This window comes from Symphalangus syndactylus, chromosome 6, assembly GCF_028878055.3.
Source record: "Symphalangus syndactylus isolate Jambi chromosome 6, NHGRI_mSymSyn1-v2.1_pri, whole genome shotgun sequence".
Classification (NCBI taxonomy): domain Eukaryota; kingdom Metazoa; phylum Chordata; class Mammalia; order Primates; family Hylobatidae; genus Symphalangus; species Symphalangus syndactylus.
In genome coordinates this window covers 87,585,813-87,600,279 of record NC_072428.2, presented here as the reverse complement: position 1 = coordinate 87,600,279, position 14,467 = coordinate 87,585,813, and the positions used below count along the sequence as shown (strand labels likewise).

The 14,467-nt window shown below is 34.4% G+C and overlaps 1 protein-coding gene across 11 annotated transcripts in view; it reads right to left on the bottom strand.

Moving 5' to 3' along the window:
* Positions 1-14,467, bottom strand: part of CACNA2D1 (calcium voltage-gated channel auxiliary subunit alpha2delta 1) — a 518,973-nt gene that overhangs the window by 422,528 nt on the left and 81,978 nt on the right. For all 11 annotated transcript variants that reach the window (XM_055283394.1, XM_055283393.2, XM_055283395.1 and 8 more), the window contains exon 2: positions 4,579-4,660. In XM_055283394.1, coding sequence (XP_055139369.1) covers positions 4,579-4,660 — 82 coding nt within the window. The remainder of the gene's footprint in view (positions 1-4,578; positions 4,661-14,467) is intronic.

Sequence of the window (14,467 nt, the reverse complement as noted above, 5' to 3'; positions counted from 1 at the left end):
TTTCCAATTTTTCTTGTTGCCTGCACGTCTTGCTGATTCCCTAGTCAGGATCACCAATGATTAATTGTGCTCTGTTTTTGAGTATCTCCCTTTGTAAATATATTAAACTCTCCGCCACCTAGAAAAAGAATATTCTATTTACATGAGATGACATGACCACAATGTCAAAGAGTAAGCATTAGTCTGAATTACTAATGAAAAGAAATTCTTCACTCAGAACGCTTATGTAAATCCTACCTTAATTGAGAGTGTTGAATGCTCAATATTTATACACATTTCATATTTACATCTTTGAGTAGCATACTAAAATGTAAAGGTATTGGTTTTGAAACTTTCACTTAATAAATCATTAACAATGAATCAAAAGCCAGGAAGTTCTATGGCAATGTCACTATAGAATGGGCCTACCTTCAAAAATAAGCTTCCAGGAAAAATTTAATCCACACATTATTCTAAATATATTTGCAGATGCTACCCTAAAATTTTAGAAATTCAGACAGTTTACCTTTAAGAAGAAAGCTTCATAACAACGTGACATGCATCATTTCAAATGGCAATGGTAAACATTTCATTAACTTTAAAACATTGTTTTCAGGAATATTAAGACTATTTAATTTTTAAAAATGTTATCTATTCATAAATATGTGATGATCAGCCTTGCCATTTGCTGGGGCAGTAGCTAAAGGTGTGTGTGTGTGTGTGTGTGTGTGTGTGTTTAGAAATAATAAAATATATTTCAAAATATTCTATAATTCAGATTATTAAAGATACATATATATTTTTCTAAATTTGGGGATTGTTTTCCTATTTTTCTGTCCATAATGTTTTAAATGTGTAAATACAGCTTCCATCTATGTTAATATAGCTTTAATACATTTTTATATATTTGGATAATAATACATACAAGTGAAAACTGCTCTTGTCCTCCACTATTGGTCGGTCCCCTTCCATTGTGACAGAATTTTAGTGGGGCACATGGCTGCTCAGAAAAAGCCTCCACTTCTTCGACATCTTCTGAGTTAGATGTGACTAAGTTCTAATCACTGGAATGTGAGCAAAATGTCTTACTCTTAAATGACTGGATATCTTCTCTCCAAATCTCTTTCCCTTTACATGACAGCTGGGAAAGAAAAGCAACTGGAAGAATCATTTTGCACCCAGGCATGGAAGCCACACGCTAAGGATGGCAGAGTCACTGTGCCAGCCCTAGATGGCTTACCTCTCAACTGCTATGTGGCAGAAAAATACATGTTTAGCTTGTATCTTTGTCATACTGGCCCAGCCTGTACCCCAACTTATACAATGTCACCAAGTAATATGACAAATGAATGACATTTGCTGAGCTCTCACTATATGTCAATAAATATTTTATATGGATTGTATCGTTAATCCCAACAACTCTATGAGATTAAATAACTTGGCCAGATCCTAAAGGTGGCCATTGGCAGAACCAAGGTATAATAGCCTTAGGGATTTTTCAGAGGGATATGCTACAATACTCCATTTAAAGTATTATGGGTTTTCTTCAGTTAGCAGACCATGAAGAAAAAAAGTGACAATTTACTTTCTGTACCATTGTTAGCAATTATTTCAATGGAAATACAAACAAACCATTTCTGTGCTATCAACAGAAATGGGAGGTTTTAAATTGTGCATGTATATTACATGCTGAAATTTCCTTCCACTCTTTTCTTTTTGAAAAAAAAAATCAAATGGAAATATTCACGAGTAGATCATTGTCGGTGGCAGAGCTTTAGCTTCTTCTAATTTATATCTTTTATAAAAAGAGCATTAGTGTAATCTGATATACTCATCTTGTTTATGTGGGGATTTGCTTATGTTTTCAAGGTAGAAATAAGGATAAAAAAATGCTATTAACATATGTTCTAAAGCATACAAGAAGGTGTTTCAAATTTCAGAGTTGCATCCAATTTAAGAGTTGTGTAACCTAGAACAAGAGTTGAGTAACCTTCTCTCAATTATTTTACCCACCTTGTGGATGAGCATATACAAGTGATGGACATATGTATTCTCCAAATGGTTCAGTAATGGAATAATCCAATAAGAGACATCTTAAAAGTCTAATGCATCAGGGACAGTAGTCCTAAGCAAACCTACTCACTCTTGATCTTTAAGAGAAGACAGGCAGGTAACCTGGGAAAAATCTCACATTTGTAAAGTTGAAGCACTGAATGTATTCAATAATATTAGCAACTTTCCATGGACTACTATTTTAGGATACAATAAAGCAATTTTCACAAAATTGCAAAAATATATTACTATTTTATTTTATTTTATTTTTGAGACAGGGTCTCACTCTGAAGCCCCGGCTGCAGTGCAGTGGCATGATCACCAAAAATATATTACTTTAGCTGTGGTGCCTGTGTTGGTTCTTGGCCTTCATGTAAAAAGCTAATTGTACCCTGTGAATCCAATAAAAATGAATGTAATTTGTAATTTGAAGAACTTTCATTTCTACAAAAATAAATTTCAAACTGGAGCCCTGCTAAGCTCCTGTATTTATTCAACTTCTGGTCCTCACCACGTGTCCACTACCCCCAATCTCAGCTCAAAGTTCACTCTAAACTCTGACATCCTTCAGCAAAAGGAATGAGGCAATACACAATCATTTGTCTGTGTAAGATGACACTCTTTGTGTGCCCTAGTACTTAAATTCTTTTTCCAATAATGAATTATGCTCTAATACTCCTCCCACCACCCCGGTTACCTAACACATTATTCATTAATTTGGAATTTTTCTGTCACCATAATGAGGTATGTATTCCATAAACAGAAAATTAGAGAGATTTTCTTTCATCTTTTCCATTCTATTTTGTTACGTTAATTCAGACAGAGTCATTGATTAATTCATCAATATCTATACTCTTCTTAGTAATCTATCCTTCATAAAGCATAATAGAAACCAGGTGAGCCTTCTTTTTGGTTAATGATTCATTGCAAAAAAGCAGATTCAGAAAGAAAAGTTTCACATATTAACACCAAAAGGAACAATGAGGCCAGCCAAGCAAGTTGTTTTTTAAGGCTGGGGAAGCACTCACAGAGTAAGGGAGATGCTCCCAAGAGCAGCGTACTTTTAATCTCCATCTGTCGATAAAGACAGTCATATAACTTCTCACCAGAACCTGCACTTTCTTTTCTCATTATGATTAAATAAAACATTTGCTCTCAATTTAAATAGTGTCTAAATGAAAATTAACAAAGAAGATTTGGTGGTACTTCCATAAACTCCATGACTTTCATAGAGGCTCACTTACTACCTACACACTTTCATATTCTAATATAGTTTCCCACAGTGAATCATTGCAGATCCCGAGCATCAGCACACGATAACTTTCAAGTTTCTTTGCACTATCAGTAGTCGAGAATTTTTTTTATCAACAGAGTGTCAGTTCTCTGAGGAGAGGAATACTGTTTCTTTGTTTATCCTTGGCAGCCTGCACAGTGTCTGGGACATATTACGTGCTCAACATAATACACTGACTAGAATTAAATCTGATCATTGTTATTCGCAGGGAACACCTTTCATTTCCAAATGTATTCCTTGTCTCACAGACACTGAGGTTTGTTCAACACACTCTACAGTTGTTTTATAAAGAGATTCTGGTATAATTTTTTGAAGTATGTATGTATTTGGTTTCCTTAAGAATTTCTATTAATACATAAAGTAACCACACATTACAGTTTCTCATATATATTTGCATGATAAAAAGTCATACTATACATGAAGCTGCTTTTATACCACTTTATCTCATTGACTTATCACATTCTTGGAAAATAAAAGGCCTCACTGCATCACTAACAACACAAAATGAGAATATTTTCAAATGTATTATTTACATTGAAACGAAAGTAGTGGGGCCCTTAAAAAGTGACATTTAATTTTTAATAAATCTTACAGAACCTGTACATGTAAATGCTCTTACCCATGGAAAATAATCTAGTTAAGATGCCATACAAATATTTATATTGCTGTCACTCAAAAATCATTTTAGAGTGACTTTCATAGCTAATTCATAAGTCACAAGAAAAATCGTCTTTTATAGAGTCTCCTTATCTTGCACCAGAACCGTTATTACTCATCTCAATGACTATCTCTGATCTCTAGACATGCCTGTAAACACTTTTCAAATAATTTTTACCCTCAAAGAATGAATATATGTTTTCACTGAGGATATTCAAAAGAATCCATCGCAGGAGTTCAAGTCACCACTGTATGAGGGATTATTAAATATATTCTGAAGAATGGAAACATTGTAATAGTAAGTACATGACTTCCCTATTTAAATTTACGGAGAGTATACATAACACGCAGACTCACTTAAGTGAGACCTACGTATCAACTGCAAAGTGTGCTGAGAAAGTTTCCTTAATTTTTAAGGATGGCATTTCTTGTTCACAGTAACTAGGAGTACCAATGGTTTCTCTCAGAATTTCACCACCAGATCCACATAAGAAATCATATCCCATTTGTAATATAGAGACACAGTTTCCTAGAAGATAGAACTGCATTTGAATTAATGAAAAGATTAAGAAATCTCTTTGGTGGATTTTACTCACATCAACAAGCTGATTGACTCCACTTGCTGTTTTTGCCAGTGTGACAAGGTCTTCTTGCATCTTATCCACCCATGATTTGATACTGCAGAAATCAGAAAAGATTATGTTCTATCAGATCTCTGGCAAATAAAAGTCACATGCTGATATTTTATATCCATGCTACAGATAATTCACTAAAATGCCCTTAAATTATTCCTCTCCCTCCTAGCACCGACTGTGTCCACCCTTCCACTCCAGTTTTAAATTGCAAAAGCACTGAATCCTTAGTGTGCAGGCTTTCAGGATGCTGAAATGCCTCCAAATCAAAAGAGAAAAATGACATTGATGTCTTGTCCAACGAGAGTAAACAATTTGCTTATTTTGAATTAAAATTACATTAAATAGCTATTAAACATTCTAAACTACAAACTTTATCTTTTAGCTTACAAGTCTTCCGAATATAATAGCAAGATTATACTAAATGCAGACCATTTGTAAAATGCAAGAATAATTCCACCAGCCAGGTGGAACATTCAACAATTTGATGCATTCCCTTCTAGTCTTTTAAAATTCTTTCACATAGTTGAAAGTATGTTACATAAAATGTATATATCTTTCAGCTTTATATCATATTATACGTACTTTCCCATGACATTACATTTTGTAAACATTTTATTTTTAATGGCCACTTAATATTCCATTATCTCTATATTCCATAATATACTTGACCATCCTCCTTTTTAAAGAGAAATTTAAGATATCATCAGCTTTTAACCACTACATACTACACCACCACAAATATCTTAGAGCATGAAGCTTAAGAATATTTTATTTCCGGGCCAGACGCGGTGGCTCACGCCTGTAATCCCAGCACTTTGGGAGGCTGAGGCAGGCGGATCACGAGGTCAGGAGATTGAGACCATCCTGGCTAACACGGTGAAACCCCATCTCTACTAAAAATACAAAAAATTAGCCAGGCGTGGTGGCGGTCGCCTGTAGTCCCAGCTACTCTGGAGGCTGAGGCAGGAGAATGGCGTGAACCCAAGAGGCGGAGCTTGCAGTGAGCTGAGATCGTGCCACTGCACTCCAGCTTGGGTGACAGAGCGAGACTCTGTCTCAAAAAAACAAAAAACCAAACAACCACAAAAAAATTATTTCCTTAGCTAGACTCTTAGATTTGGAATTACTAGATCCAATTAGATTTGGAATTACTAGATCCAAATAATTACTGGAATTACTGGATCCAAATTTTAAAGCAATAGTTTTGATCATTACAATTATGATTGAAGGATTGAAGTTCAAATCTTTTTCAGGTATGCAGTGGACATCTTAAAATATGAGCTATGGATGTCAGGATATTTTAGAAGACCCTAAATCTATGTTCTATCTCACTTTTTCCTGGTATGAGAGATATTACCAAATAGAACCACACAAACTTCCCCATTCATATTAAAATCATTTAACTTGTATTCCTCCATGTATTTCACTTATTCTTCCTCAGGTTGTAGACCTAAACTATGTATTCCTTTTTGCCAAAGAAAATATAAAGAAACATTAGTAAGCTAGTAAGAATGCTAGATGATTTATATTTGAATTTGAAGTTTTCTCTACATATCTATATATAATTTCAATAATGGAGATTTAACTGTGTATGTCCTCTCTTCCTTAGGGAAGAATTCCAGTAGTATAAATATAAATTTTTTAAATATAAATGTAAGTAGTATAAATATATATTTTTTCAGATAAATTTAAATATAACAAAATAAATATGGAATAAAAATATAACATGGAAAAGAGATCTAAATGACATGTAAGAGAGCATTTAAAAGAATGATGAGCTGATAAAAGAAAGAAAAAAATGGAAAGCCAGTTACAAAAAAGGATGAAATGCCTTAGAGGAAAACACAGAGGCTTGACTTACATATGAAACAAACCAGTTACTAAATGAAATACATTAAAACTAGGAATACTTTAGCACATATGAAAATAAGGAAGAATACTTATTGAACCATGCTGTATGAACAGGATAGAAAAAGGTAAATGAATATCAAGAAACAAAAAACAAAAGAGAATAAGGTATAAAATAGAGAAAAATTATTATAATAATATTTTAACTAGTGCTACTTATTAGCTGGTGCCTATATTTGAAAAATATAAGTAAACATTCTTAGTAAATATAGTTGTGCTATATTTTTATATTATTTACAAAATTTTTTATATTAAATTTTTTAATTAAATACAAAAAATTACAGTAGGGTACAGGTAGGAGCAAAAACCATTGATACAGTAATTTCCTAATTTAGATGAGACTATCTCATTTCTCTAAGCAGGTGCTGAATAAGTCCTAGAACCCAGAGAAAATGAGTCATCTCTCCTCAAATATAATTTCCAACACTGACAAATAATAAGACAGGTTATACATCCCTTTAGCTCGAAACTGATACATATGTAAAGAAGTGAACTTAACTCATCCCTGAATTCTGATTTATACTAAACTGACCCAAAACCTGTATTCTAACTTGACACAAGTGCACTGTCACTTCCAATGTTCATTTAGGTGAATCTGTTTTGGCTGGAAAGCAATTCAGAATCCATCCAGTCTTCCCTACCCCACTGACAAGCTGTTAGGAACACTTTATAGGAGCAAGGATTATTTTTTATAAATATGAGGTGTTAACCTGGTTTTCTGAAATACTTAGGTACTCTGCCTTTCAACCTGGAATTAAAAGGTCATAAAAAATAGAAAATAAGGAAAGGTCACATTCATCACGAAAGTAAAAAATTACTCACGGGAAAACACTCATATGAGCAAAAATTTTTTATCAATCTTTCTCTTTCTTGGTAAATTGTCAAGCACAAATATGTAATCGCTAAGCACTGTTTTATTAAATTTATCCAGAAGACACTATAAAATTTGGGGGAAATTACAGAGGATACAGCTTTTTCACGTAATAAGAAACTAACATAGCACTCCATTAGGAAGAATTCATTGTTGTTCTTTGTTAATCCATTCAACAAGTACTAGTAACTGCTGGAAAAGATATTAAAAGATGGAGATGCAGGCTGGGTTTAAACCTGGGTCTGGGAGGAAGAGAGAAAACAACAACAAGAATATTGATGGGAAATGTTTGAGGAAGCAGAAGAGAGCCAATGCTTAGTAAGTAGTGGTATAGTGCTTAGTAAGTAGTGGTATAGGTTGATAGAAGAGGCTTTCTGGAGTAGTAGCTACTTGAAGTCATATTTGAAAGACAAGTGGAACTTGACAAAATTGAGCAGAGAGGGAAGTAACAATCAAGGCAAAGAGAATGTAAAACATGACATGTTCAGGAACTTTAAGAGATTCAAATGACTGAGTCCAAGCTTGGTTCAGCAAAAGGTATGGAATGAGGGCAGGAGTGATAGGGAAGAGTGATGGGCCAGGCCAAGGGTCTTAAATACAATTCTGAAACATTTAGGTTATATTCTCAAAATAATGGAGAGATAATAGAAAATGAGAAGTCAGACAATAAAAAGATCATGTAAATGTATATAAACACGATTAAATAATTTCCCTGACACTGAGTGGATGGTAGCTTAGAGGGAGAACAGAAATCACAAAGAGAAAGCCTAGTTAAGAGTTAAGAAATGAGATGGACTCAGACTAATTCAGTGGTGGTAAAAGGGATAAAGGGAAAAGAAGCGGAGGCCAAGTAGAAGCAACTAGCTCAACAGAAATTCTGAAGGATGGACAGTAAGACTTCATGCACTGCTGGATATAGAAAGTGAATGAGAGGAAGAATATGGGATGATAGGGAGTTTCTCAGGTAGAGGATGATGGGAAATTGTGGCATAGAAAGTAAGCATAGGAGAAATAACAGTTTAAAGGGACATTGACGGGTTCATTTTTATTGGTTCAATTAGAGGTGTTTGGGGGAGGCTCAAGTATAAATATACACTAGGCAATTGAATGGCATGGGTTTAAAGCTCTTGAAAGAGAAATCTCCATAGCAATTAAAGATCAATGTATAACTCCCAAAGGAGAGTGTACAGCAAAAGGAAGGAAATAAACAGTAGTTACAACTCTGGAAAGGTACATTTAAAGAACAAATAGAGGAACCCAAGTAGTAACTAGAAAAAGGAATCCAAGAACAATGGTATCGCAAAAGCCAAAGAAGGGAGAAGTTTCCAAAGAGAATAAAGAAGTACACAGTCATCAAATAAGGTGAGAAATTTATCCACTTTATCTTTGAAGAGAATGAAACATGGAGAATGAGGAATCAGTGCTCCTTTTGGTTTTTAATAGAAGTGAGCCTATTGCTATGCAAAAAGAGAAAGGCAAGTAGAGAAGGAAATATCAAAGATTCAGGAGAGAACATGTAATTTATTGACAATGATGGGGTACAGGAAATGCCACCCCCAAACAGGGCACCTGAGCATTTAAGAAAACAGCAAAAGCAGGAAGGTCTTTCTGACCTTCTCCCACCAAGCAGACAGTAAAGCCTAGGAAGGTCGCTGTCTGACCTTCTTTCTCCCTTCTCCACTGAAGACTCTCATGTGGCGAGTGTCCTGCCCTATACCAAAGGGAAGGAACATCACACAGAGACTCCAAGAAGTACTGAATAAACAAGTCTTGCTAAGTTCCCCTAGTTTATTAGTAGATCATACCCTTTCATCTTCTAGTCATACTTCTGCAATACTGTCCATAAAAACATATAGTTTTCCATAGGTCTTTGGGTCATTTTCTGAAGGCTCTTGTGTCACATACAACTTAATTCATATGCTTTTCTCTTGCTGTCTTTTATTTTATAGGAGATCTCAGCTGTGAATCTTGCAATAGGTAAGAAATCTTTTCTCCCCTACAACTGTCCTTTAAAAGGCTCCAGATATGTTTTCTAGTTTACCCCTCTATTCCAACATGAGAATGTTAAAGTGGGGGATGAATTGAGAGATAAGTAGAATCAAAGAGAAATCTAATCCATGGCTAGAAGAGAGGATACTTCTTCTCCGGAGAATGGAAAGAGAATGCAGATTTGAGGTAAATGGAAATAACTGGAATAACTAGAACAAAAGTTGAGACAGTTTTACTTACTGCTCTCTATTTCTTTTGTAATGAAGGAGGACCAGTTATCTGTTAAGGGACAAGAAGCAGGTATTAAGGCAGATAGTTGAAAAGAAAAATTGGAGGCTTAAAAAGGATAGCTGGAGAGTATTTAAGGACTTGGCACTATACCAGAGGTCATCAGTTTCCATTGGTACTAGTCAGTATGGCTGTGTGAAATTCTTACTAGTACTAGTCTGAAGAGAGCAAGTTCAGAGGAAAAAGACATTCAGATGAATGTGGGGCAGATGCCAGCAGGTGAGAAAGAAAAACAAGGAAAGGCAAGTTGAAGGTCCTGACAATTTCAAGATCTCCACACATTCTAAATTAACAAGGACTACTAAAATATTTGCTAAAATGTTATTATACTGTATTCATAAACAAGGCTTATCTCTTTAACCCTTTTTCTATGGAACCAAGAATTTTATCATAATATTTATAAGAAACTGAAAATACCCTATTACCAGATTTCAAATTTTTATTTTTTGCATTTTTTGCCTGATAACTTATGAATATGCTGCAGAGACTAAATGAGGTGGGCTGAGTATACACATCACACTTTAAATCACCTGACATGTGCATTTTTAAAAGAACAAAATCCTAAAATCATTGTGAAATCAAATTGCTCTAAGAAAGTTTAATAGTTTGAAAATCTTTCTCTTAGAAATAAATATATACAATCTTTGGCCAGCTCAAGAAAGTGCATGGCAACTCATGTATATCTGGTTGTACAGGTATAATAGACCTTGACTAATACGTACACTGTTTCCATGAGAAAATACCTGGAATTTTTCAAATATGCAGTGGCAAGAACACACTTAACACTGCTTGTTAGAAATGTATATTCCCTGGCTTCAAGTCTCCGATAGTAACAGAAGTTTCAGTGTTATAAAGACAGGACTTGAACACGATAGCTAGTCAGAAGAGTAAGAACAATGGATGGTACTTGTGAAAGAAAACGATGAGAAGCTCCAGAGTTTCCATATGCAGTCAAGGTACATATGCAACAGGACTATTTCTTATCCTTTTCCTACCCAGTGTTCACCACTGCTCCACTGCCCTCTTGAAACCCGTGTTCCTATGGCTCCTATGACTGTATTCCCTGGTCTCTCTTCTTTTATATTATTATCATCTGACTCCTTTTCATTTTCCCAAAGCCAAATATAGTCATTTCTCAGCATCTGTCTTTGATTTTACCTGCCATTCTCCTTCCTTCCTTCTCTTTTTTCTACTCCCTCAAAATCTCCATATATAATCTCTAAATCTGAGCTCCAGTTCTACCTTAACTACCATTTGATCATTTCATCTAGATGTCCTACCATTCCTTTCAAATATGCATAAAATTGAACTCAGTATCTTCCCCATACTATACTATAAACCCTCTATGTCCCTCCTTGTTGTTGGAAAATCATCTCCCCAGTCATCAGGGTCCATACCATCAATTTCTTCATCTTATCCCTCCTCCAGTCCTTTGTTTAATAATAGTATCTCAGCATTTTTCCAACACAGAGCTAATAGCCAAATGCATTGAGACCTTATTTTATACCATCTCTATGCTAAAGTATTTAATATGCATTCTCTCAATTAGTCATCATAAAAACTAGTGTTCATCTTTCACTGATAAGAAAAACTAAGAGATGAAGAAAATTTAGAAAAGGTAAGCAACACAGCCCCGCTAGCTTTTTCCTTTCAAAGACCTTTTAATCCAACCAATCTCACACATTTCCATGCATGTTGACTGTCCTTTTCCACATTCTGCCTTTGCTCTGTATATAACCTCTACCTGGAATTAATCACCCACTTCCATCGTGAATGGATAAATCACACTAATATTCTAGTATCACCTTTCACAACTTCCCAAACTAAAAATATTCTCGTCTCTCCACTAAACTTCAAAAGTCCTTTAATTGTGCTGTGCGCTTATTTCCTTATACTTTCATAATTAGATGAATATACATTTATTCTCATTTATCAATGCATTTCCAAAGTTTTTATGACAGTGCTTTGAATATAGCAGACACATAAGTATTTGTTGAATAGAAAAGTAAATTGAAATGAAATGCAATTGCACTACCATTTTTTTTTTTAAATAGGTATCTTTATTTAATGCTTTAATGCATATCTTCTCTCTATAATCCACATCAGAAAAAAAAAAAAAATGAACTGCTGGACCCATGCATCCGTAAATAGCATCCACTTTTCAACAAGTAGCAGATTATCACAATTTAGACTTAATACTTTAAAGAAATGACTAAACCTCTAGAGTGCATGCCTTAAAATTCCAAATATTTTTTGTGTATTAATTGTCATAGAAAAAAAAGTCTTATAATCCTTCTCTGTCCCTACAATAACTCATTACAGAGTTGACTAGCAGTACAAGGTTTCTAAATGTTTGGTGTCTACAAATTCAATAAAATTTGAAGCAGTCACTAAAATATCTCTTAAAATTGAGGCAAATGTTTTATTGAATAATTGAAAAAAATCTTTTATATCCTCTACTTCACTTTATTGTACAGAAACAGCCCAAATTCTAAAAGCAAACATATAGAATACGCAGATTTTCATTAAGAATGAGAGAAAAAACTTGCCATTCAATTAATATCGTTCCTTTTGAGGTTGGATTTGTCTGTAATGTGGCTTCCAAAAGAGTAGTGCAGTGCATAGTTCGGTAAACTCTTTATTTTCAAAACGAAAAAAATATGGTAATCCGTTTCATTTTGTGTACATGTGCAAAACAACAAGTTCAGAAAAACACAAATTACACTTTGTGTAATCTACTGTAAAAGTATAAAGTTGAGTACAAAGTGTCAAGTGTGCATAGTTATCTATTTAATTGTTTTAAATCCTAAGCTAAAGAGAGAATTTGCCTGGTTAGAACAATGCAGCCAAAATGATAGCTAAGAATTGTTATAATAGGTCCTATCCAAGATTAAACTGTCTTTCCTTCCTATATTTGATGTGGATAAGTCCTCTGGAAAAAAGAATAATGTGTGTAACCAGATTTGTAAGGAAAGAATATCCAAACAGACCTTTTTTTTCATGCCCTTCCCAATTTATTCCACTAGCAATTGTCACAGAGACAAAGAGGGAATGGGAACTACACCACAGAGAAAATGGAAAGGAAGAGGGCTTGTTGTGGGGTGGGGGGAGGGGGAAGGGATAGCATTAGGAGATACACCTAATGCTAAATGACCAGTTAATGGGTGCAGCATACCAACATGGCACATGTATATATATGTAACAAACCTGCACGTTGTGCACATGTACCCTAAAACTTAAAGTATAATAATAAAAAATAAATAAATAAAAAAAGAGGGCTTGTTACAGTAAGGGATTCATAGGAGGGGTAGTGGGAAAGTGAGATGTCTGTACCACTCAGAGCCCTATTCTAAGGCAGTTCTCTGCTTTTTGCCACTATTTTTAAAAAATCGTTTATTTTTAACCTAAGCAAATAAGAGACATAGTTATGCCCTGTGGAGCTGGGGAAAAATTTAAATATCAAAAGATCTAACAAACTGACCACTTCAATTGTGTTGATGCATAAATAGCTTATCATAAATCTGAAGTAATAAGTTCATATATTTCAAAAGTCTAGTGTTCCACTTGCTATAAATACTCTACCAATGCCAAACTGTTCCTATTTTTGTTATATAATAAACCACCCACAGTGTTCCTGTAGTTGGGTAAAAATAACATAAGTAAGCCAAAGATTTAGATAACCTAGACATGAAATTTCGCTAAATATGCATTTCTTATAACATGGATAAGTATACAATTAATTTTTTTGGTATAAAGGGAGTGCTTGTTATCTACATTAAATCGTAGGATTGTTTGTGAGATGGGTGTCATGCCAGGAATGTTAGTTAGTTCCTGAAATTATTCTCAATTTAAACCATTTTCAATAACACTGCTGCTCTGTTTTTAGAAAGCTGTTTCAACTTGTGAAATGCTTTAGTATTCCATTTTTGACTAGAGTAATCCTGTAAGAAATGCAGAAAAGGATGTGCTCATGCTAATCAGTGGAAAGGTAAAGTACTTGAGAGTAGGAAAAAAGACTATCACTAAACTCTGATTCCTAAGCTGTTCATGTTTCTCTGCCTTCATTTTCTGTTTTTTTTTTTTCTGCTCGTGTTTGTGTGCGTGCATCTGTGTGAGTGTGTAGTTAATCCACATTACAAATTTCATATTCATAGATCTCAAAGGCCATGAGATCTACTTTTGTTCATAAGATCTTCTTCTCATGAGATCTAAATTTACTTTCATGAGATCTTCTTTTCCACTATCTTGGATTGATTTTTGTTTTATCCAAGTATTTTTTTCCCATCTTTTCTTTATTTTCTTTCTCAGCTGCAGCAGTTTGCTTCCAGCTTCCAAGACAACAAATAAAAATTATACTTTGGGGTTGATAGTAACATAGTTCCATGGATTAGCTGGGGGGAGGGTTCTCATACATGAGATTTGTTCCCTGAAGCCTTGAGGGCTTTGTTTTTTATCCTTCCACATCACAATAAGTTACAACTTCTAGCATAGTGCCGGGTAGCCTGATGCCAGTCGAGGTGTCCCACATGGCCACACAATCTGCTGCTGGTGTTTCTATGAACCAAATGAGCTAAAATTCTAATTGCTCATTACAAAATCTTCATTCATTTTATTGAAGATCTTTCCCTTTATTGTTTATCTGTGATTTTTCTCAGTCACTGAAAATTGTTCACAAAATTTACTTTAGCCTAATTCAAGCATGTATTTAATTATTATTTAATCACCATGACATTATTGAATGTCATGGTAAAAATTTCCTTATTTTCTTTATTTCTATGAATTATTAGCTGATCA